Source organism: Lipomyces japonicus (genome assembly GCF_038497905.1).
Source record: "Lipomyces japonicus strain CBS 7319 unplaced genomic scaffold V1514scaffold_129, whole genome shotgun sequence".
NCBI lineage: Eukaryota > Fungi > Ascomycota > Lipomycetes > Lipomycetales > Lipomycetaceae > Lipomyces > Lipomyces japonicus.
This window is the reverse complement of record NW_027117941.1, coordinates 1-7198: the sequence shown is the minus strand read 5'-3', so window position 1 is coordinate 7198 and position 7198 is coordinate 1. Positions and strand designations below refer to the sequence as shown.

Here is a 7198-nt window from a genome sequence, read left to right as displayed (position 1 = left end):
TATCTCACAATCGGGCCGAATTGCCAGACCCCACACAGTGTGCCCTTTGCCAGCGGGGTCCAGACACTCAAGACCACCGCTTTTTCAACTGCGATATATATCATAGCGCCTCTCTGGCCGCGGTGGACACGGCAAGAGGTTTTGTCCGGCCCCTTAGCAACCTCACGGGCAGCTTTCCACGCAACAGTGATATCTGCAGTCCAAGACTTACATCGATCCCGACGTCGCTATCCGTTTAGAGGGGAGGAAGCACCAGATGCTCTCTTATTCCGCGAGTTTTTTGCCCGTGCATCCATCAGTGCTTGTCAGTTATAGTTTTCAATGTGTTAATTTTTTTTTTACTGTTTATATCGTGATTTACTGATTTAACGGTTGTTGATGTCTATAATCTTCTGTTTTTCGATATTATGAATAGATAATACACGTCAGGGGCACCTAGTGTCCTAGTTAAGATAAAAAAAAAAAAAAAAAAGGTAACTTTAATATTGGTTATTATTTTGAGACATGTTTCCGTCTTCTTGTTTTCTTTTGTACTTCAGAGTTCAGACTTATTTTAATATAAATCTTAGACCATGTCCTTTGCAGTCTAGCCATATGTCAGGTGATTGTAGATTGCAACCGATGTAGACTCGTTTCTTACGGTCACTCTGAACGAAGAGCGTTGCTTTGACCTCTGTCATAGGCACATGAGTAGCACGTGATGCTGTATTTTTTTATAAAAGGTCATTACTGTGCTAAACACATCACCGAGCTGGACACTGCTTTCACTACCCCCCGAACAAAAAGCAGAATTACAGCACCACAATTAAAAAATAGATTTTACAACTAAACTAAACTATTTTGACAAGTGCCTGCATTGTGTTCGGTACTGCGGCAGATGCTACAATGAGAAACACTCCGTTATTGCTTTTGACAAGAATCACCAACTTCCCGCAAATCGTGCTCTGGCTGATTATCAACACCACGTTGTTCCAGCAGCGCTTGTCCTTCCCCTATAGTAAGGCTCCCTCATTTCTGGAGCTTAGTCCTTTTGGCCCTCCGACACTTGGCTAGCGCATGGTTGGCCTCTTCAAGCACCTTGATCTCAGACCTCAGCATGGCCAATTCGTGCATTGTTGCCATTGTACCCTTTGTAAACTGATCAACAGCACTAATAATAGGTGTTGGAGAGCTACTTCCATGGCGCACAATCCGAGTTTTAAGAAAATCCGACTGCGAACAGACCTCTGTTGGGTTAGAAGGCGTCTGTGAGAGCCAATGCTGGGTGTCGCGTACAGGAGAGCTAGGCGGCGTTGGAGTCCGTAACCTCACATCCAGCTTTGACAAGACAGTTTCTGGAGTGAAAGGCACTAATCCAGTTCCTCTAAATCCGCCTTTAACATTTGCTTCTGTAAAGGCTGAGTAGAAAGCCAGCTTGAAGGCGATCAGAAACTCCTGTTTGGTCACATGGGTGATACGCGACCTCACAAGCATCTCAACCTCCCGTCCGTACACCCGTTTCAATGGACCAAAGCAACCAGCATCAAGGGGCTGAAGCAAATGTGATAAATGAGGTAGCATACAGATAGTTATAATATTTTTTTCGACGCAAAACCTGTTGAATTCGACTGAGCGATGGCTCTCGTGGCCATCAATAACCAACATCCGATATACACCCTTGGTGCGACGAGCAGTATGTGTGTCAAAGTGCTTTATCCATTCCAGGCTAGTCTCATTGTTGGTCCATCCATTCTCAGTAGTTCTGATGGCCCAGTCATGCCGAAGGTCGGCTTCTGAGTACCAAGGTCCAAGGTAGTACACGCCCTTGAACACGATGAATGGCGGGACGCACCAACCATCTGCACACACTCCCTGGATCACTGTAGCCCATTCCCGGTTACCAGGTTGTACTGTTTTCGCCCTTCCACGTCTTTCGACAAGTGAAACAACCATTGCTGGGTTGATAATGCCCATCGCAAAGCTCGTCTCGTCGAAGTTGTAAAGATCACAATCTTGGATGCCGAACTTAGCCCTCATACTCTGTACAAGCTCAAACCACGCGTTAATTTTTGCCGGATCTTCGCGTAAGGCTCTCTGGTAGTCATAACCACGATTAAATCGCATCCGGAGCTCTGGCTGTCTCTTGACAAACTTCGAAGAGACCTGTTCTTCCCGACGCGTTCCGCGTCGCACTCTGCCAGCAGGACATTGACCAATCAGCAAGCCGGGGTGGAAATCCTCGCGCATCTAAATCCAATATGTATCTTAAAAGAGTTTCCTCCTCTAGTCTCGTCAGTCTCATCGAATTGGGGATGCAATCTTGTCGAGAGCGTCTACCCTTCAATCTGTAAGCAAGAGTAGATTTTGAGACTTCATAGATCTTTGCAGCAGCTCGAATGCTTAATTTTGGGGTTCTATGTATAGCCTGAACGGCTAATAATAAACGACTTTTATTTGAAGATGATTCCATTTTTTTTTGGCACAGAAATGATGCTTTAGGTTAAAGACGTGTGGATTGGAGTAGAAGTGTCTCCAGCTCGATAATGACCTACGTTATTGCAGTTTCGATCTTACGTCAGCACATAAGAAATTATGAATATAGTTGACAACAACTAACTTAATTAAAATTAAAATTATGAATTTATTACTACAGTTATTAATATAAATTGTGTCAGGCAAATTCCGGTCTGGTGCCCCACGAATTAAGAATGAAGGATAGACCAATGTTGTCAAGCAGACTGGACGCAAGCTTTGCGAAAATGTAGTCACCGGGCCTCTGCTCAGTGAAAATGTTGGCCAGAAGGGCTGGGCCGGATGAGACTGCGAATAGGAGTGAACCTATGTAGATAGCACCCTTGTTTGTCAGCGTACCAGTTGATTGAAGAATGACCGAAACAGCGTAAGCCTTTGCAGCTGCAGCTGCAAGCGAAGTGCCCCAGATGGCAGCCGCCGACGCTGCCTCCTTAGACTTCAAATACTCCTCTGGTGTGTCGGCGACCCTGGCACGTTGAAAAGTGGTACCAAAGATCGGTGCAGCCAGCACTATGGACACGCCGTGAGAAAAAACCGTGCCTAGAGCAATAGCAGACGGCTTGACAGCGGGAAAAAACTTGAGAGACATGTTTACGGCGTACTTGGCTCGGTGGACTTTCAAACGAGCAGACTGACTGTGATGGTGATAACGTTACTTGTAAGGATCAGAAACCAAAGTTATTAAAACTAGTAAATGAAAGGAAATAATGGGAAGGAAAAGTGGGAAAAAGCGTTGAATTATCCAATTTTATGTTATTAGGTCTACGAACAGGCAATGATCGCCAGTAGCAGCTGATGATTGTCAATTATCACAACAACAGGACATATCTCGGGTTCTGATGTCACCAACGCGGCACGTGACCCTCCTCATCATCATCATCATAATATAGTTATTGCGGTGCGCCGATTGGCTAAGCTGCCCTGGCCCTAAGCCTGGCGCCCCTTTTTGCCCTCCGGACAGCAAAAATTCAATTACAAATTAAGAACCATCAATAAAACACATTTAGGTGCTTCAAAAATGACAGGCGGACCAGTACCCATTGCAAAGAAGTACACGCTCAGGTCGACAGGAATCTGGGAGAAGATCAGAAAGCTGCTCGTGCTCGTACCCAACCGGTCAACAGGAAACCCCCTCGTGTCGGTGTACAGAGTGCCGTCGACCGGTTCGCGACCCGAATCAGAGCGCTACGTCGACCCGGCTACCCTACCAGCTTCTGATATTTCAAACAATCCATATTACAAACGTGACGTTCGCAGGGCATATCCGCGGGTGCAACTTTTTTCGCAGTCAGATATCAGCGGTTTATTGCTCCATGGCAACGCCGCCGCTCCTAGAATCGCAAGGGGTGCCGAGGGCGAGAAGGCTCTTGCCGAGGTCAAAAGGGGCGATCTTTCGCTTACGGATACTATAAAATTAATTTCTACCGACGTGGTCAACGAGGAGGTTTTAAAGAACGGATTGCCGCCATTCCCCGGCTCATTCAACAAGGACTACAGGTTTCGACTCCTTGATGAGTCGGAGAGCGGTCTTTATACTGAGAAGTACCCGGTTCGGGCCTTTACATAGTAAAGAGAGAAGCTATGAGCATTCCCCCTTTTCATTTATGTTGAGTTTGTGATTTTTTATTGTGTCATATCAATTTTCATAATTATAAATAGCCTTAAATATATTTATATATGATTATGGTTATAACTGTTTATTTATATGTTACATGGAAATAGCAACCTAAAGCTTGGACGCCCACTCTCGCTGCCGCTTCGAAAGCCGTACATCATCTAGTCGCATGCTAGCGTCCCGACGCACCTCATCGAAGTCATTCAGCGTATCACACAGCTCAATCGTGTTGCGCCACAGCTCTCGCTTCAGTAATCCATAAGACGGCGATTGGGCAATCCTGATGATACCGCGTTCGGTAATGAAGCTTGAAACAGAGTCTAACTCGCCAGTAGCGTCTACTAGATTGTTTGTCACAGCTTCTGTTGCCGTAAACCTGGCTGATTCCAGTACAAGCTTCCGCAACATCTGCGGCTTGCCCACCTTGTCTCGAAAGATAGATGCCATTGGCGCCTTTAACCCCACACCTGTACGACATTATCTTCGTATTAGTATCTGTGTGGCTCGCATGTCAAAATATAAAGCATACGCGGCAGTACTCACCCAGGTCCAACTCGTTTAAACATAAAAAACCCCTTTTCGGATTCATGATCCTGTAGTCTTGGCACATGGCCACCATCAACCCGCCAGCAAATGCATGCCCGTTTATCAAGGCAATACATGGTGTTGGGAAAGTTAACAAGCGCTTGAAGAAAGGGTATAGAGTGTCATCCCAGAATCCGGGCACAGTCGTAGCTGCCTCAAGATCTAGCCCGTTCGAGTAAAACTTGAGTATCGCTGATGTGGTCACCAGCGGCAACGGGTTCTCTGGCAAAAGATTTTGTTCAACAACATCGAGGGCTCTCATAAACGCTCCAATCGACCTTGTTGTGAGCCTGTTGTCAGGAGCAAACTTAAACGTCAACAGGTAGTAGTCATTCTTTGGTGACCGTGATATGATGATCTGTCCTGTTTCGTCGATGATGTTAATCGGAAGCTCTGCCATGACAGCAAGTACAAGAGCTTGAAACACTCGGTTTTATAGAAATTTATAAAACGTAATATTATATAATATAATGCGTGCTAAATCCATCAAACCTCGGCTACCCCGCATCACAGCGCAGCCTCGAGCGCTCGCACCCGCGTCTTGAACTCCTTCACAATCTCGCCAATCCGCTTGATCTTCGCAAATTCAAGCTCAATCTCGTCGCAGCGTTCTATCTCTTCGCGCAGCTTCTGCATCTCATCCTCGGCCTCACCGGCAATTATCTGGCACTGCGCGTGGTGCTTGTCCGCCGACTGCAGCGTCTGCTGTATAAGCTGCATCCCGTTCGTGCATCGTCAGTATTGCTTGTCTCGTTTTTATCTTGCATATAGCGTCATGTCCTAATCATACCTGGTTCATTCGTATCGATATCGAGCTCACGATTTGATCGAACTGCGCAGCCACCATCTCCACCGCCTCTTGATTTGCAGTACTAACATTCAGCAATTGCGCCCCGCTAGGCGGAGAGGTAGACAACAGCTTGTCTGGGTCGTCCATTATAAAAAATTTATTTCTAATTGCCGATATTGAGGTCGAGCACGTAATATGTTTTGTATTTATGCTCTCAAAGCCATGCTTAAACGTGCAAAAGATGATCACATGTACCCTAAATTGTCATCTCTATCCCTAGCGTGCCGAGTCACGTGAGTTAACTATGCTCTTGTCCAATTAACTAATCGCTGCAAAATCAGAATTTTTTTGCCTCTTGCACTCTGTTCAACGAACAATTCACTAATCAGCCGGATTGAATAGCTATTCTTCACTGTGATTTTATTCAACCTCGTCAGTAAATTGCCGGTCTTTTTCCTTCATCCTTCTTTGGCATGAAAATGTCTTCAGGATAAATTTCCGATATCGGTGGTCTTTTCTCTTTTATCAACTCAATTTTGTGATCGCACGATCTTTTTGGTGGTAACTTATCGGTGGTAACTTATCGGCCCTTCCCTTCTATTCGAAAATATCCACTTAAATCCTGTTTTCAAGGTAAATTTCTTCTATTTGTCTAATCCCTTATAGTCGGTTTACTTGTCTCTGTCTTCCGGAAACATCATCTTCCTTATTCTCCAATCAATCACTGTATTGTACTTCTCCTACTAAGACAATCCCAAATTTACTGCAACATGATTCAACTTTGTCACTATCAACCGCACTTTTTGCTCCTTTCCCACGTCCACCTGCTTGTCTGCCGTTACCACATGGCCATCTACTAACTCAATCCCTTTTGGTGGGCAAATACTTGTTGTCAAGATTTTGTTATTTTTCACGAATTATTTGTCGATAAATGATGCCGTAGCTCCACAATCAATCTGGGCTAATACTTTCAACAAATATTCGGAATTAAGTACATTAATCTTTAACACAATGACCTTGACTCCGACTTTTCCTCGACGCGCTGCAGTAACTCATCGGTAGAAGTTACTGGTGCGTCCCATTTGGGCACACTGCCTGATAGTGTCCCTGCCTTTCACACCTCGAACAAACTCTCACCGCGTCTTGTCTGTACGGGCCAGTTCTTCCGCCCCTTGGTCTGCGAGGAGCTGATGATGGTCCTACTTCCTCCTCATCCCGCATGGTGTCCAACTGCATCGGAGTTGGGGCTCGTGGCACAGGAGCTCTTGGCGTTACGACCGGGAAGGGTCTGACCACTGGAGTTTTATTAATACGCCCAGCCAATCCTCGTGCCACATTGTCGGCACGTACTATCGCGATCGATGACTCCGCATTCAACGCCAAGCAGATCGTGTCTTCCTAGGTCGTCGTTCGTGAACCATGCATCAATACTTCTTGACGCAGGCGAGGTGTTAGTCCCTCAATAAAATGTCCGATTAAGGCCATGCCCTCGTACTCCGCTTGAGCAGACAACACACGAAAGTCGGACACATACACTGAGCCACGGTCCCAGTCTGTCTCAGACTGTGGAAGCGGAGACGATCCTCATGTGACTCATCAGCACCACGATAGGCCTCCTCAAAGAACTCGATGAAGCAGTCGAATGTTGGGTGGCGTGCCCAATCCCCTGGTCGTTTCAGGTTGTTATTCACGAACTC

The 7198-nt window shown here is 46.0% G+C and overlaps 4 protein-coding genes across 4 annotated transcripts; 1 reads left to right on the top strand and 3 right to left on the bottom strand.

The window, feature by feature from the left end:
* Positions 1–2553: 2553 nt before the first annotated feature.
* Positions 2554–3269, bottom strand: V1514DRAFT_339742 (uncharacterized protein). The gene has a single exon (XM_066928995.1). It carries the CDS (start codon positions 3098–3100, stop codon positions 2651–2653), a length of 450 nt encoding a protein of 149 aa, XP_066780497.1. The 5' UTR covers positions 3101–3269; the 3' UTR covers positions 2554–2650.
* Positions 3270–3423: 154 nt separating this feature from the next.
* On the top strand, positions 3424–4201 carry V1514DRAFT_339741 (uncharacterized protein). Its single transcript, XM_066928994.1, has one exon. It carries the CDS (start codon positions 3530–3532, stop codon positions 4076–4078), a length of 549 nt encoding a protein of 182 aa, XP_066780496.1. The 5' UTR covers positions 3424–3529; the 3' UTR covers positions 4079–4201.
* Positions 4202–4237: 36 nt separating this feature from the next.
* V1514DRAFT_322990 (ClpP/crotonase-like domain-containing protein) lies at positions 4238–5111 on the bottom strand (the record flags this gene model as incomplete). The annotated part of the gene is made up of 2 exons (XM_066926162.1): positions 4238–4593; positions 4670–5111. The coding sequence occupies 2 exons, from the start codon at positions 5109–5111 to the stop codon at positions 4238–4240; spliced, it is 798 nt and encodes a 265-aa protein (XP_066780495.1).
* Positions 5112–5212: 101 nt separating this feature from the next.
* V1514DRAFT_339740 (uncharacterized protein) lies at positions 5213–5527 on the bottom strand. The gene has a single exon (XM_066928993.1). The coding sequence runs from the start codon at positions 5429–5431 to the stop codon at positions 5219–5221; it is 213 nt and encodes a 70-aa protein (XP_066780494.1). The 5' UTR covers positions 5432–5527; the 3' UTR covers positions 5213–5218.
* Positions 5528–7198: the final 1671 nt, after the last annotated feature.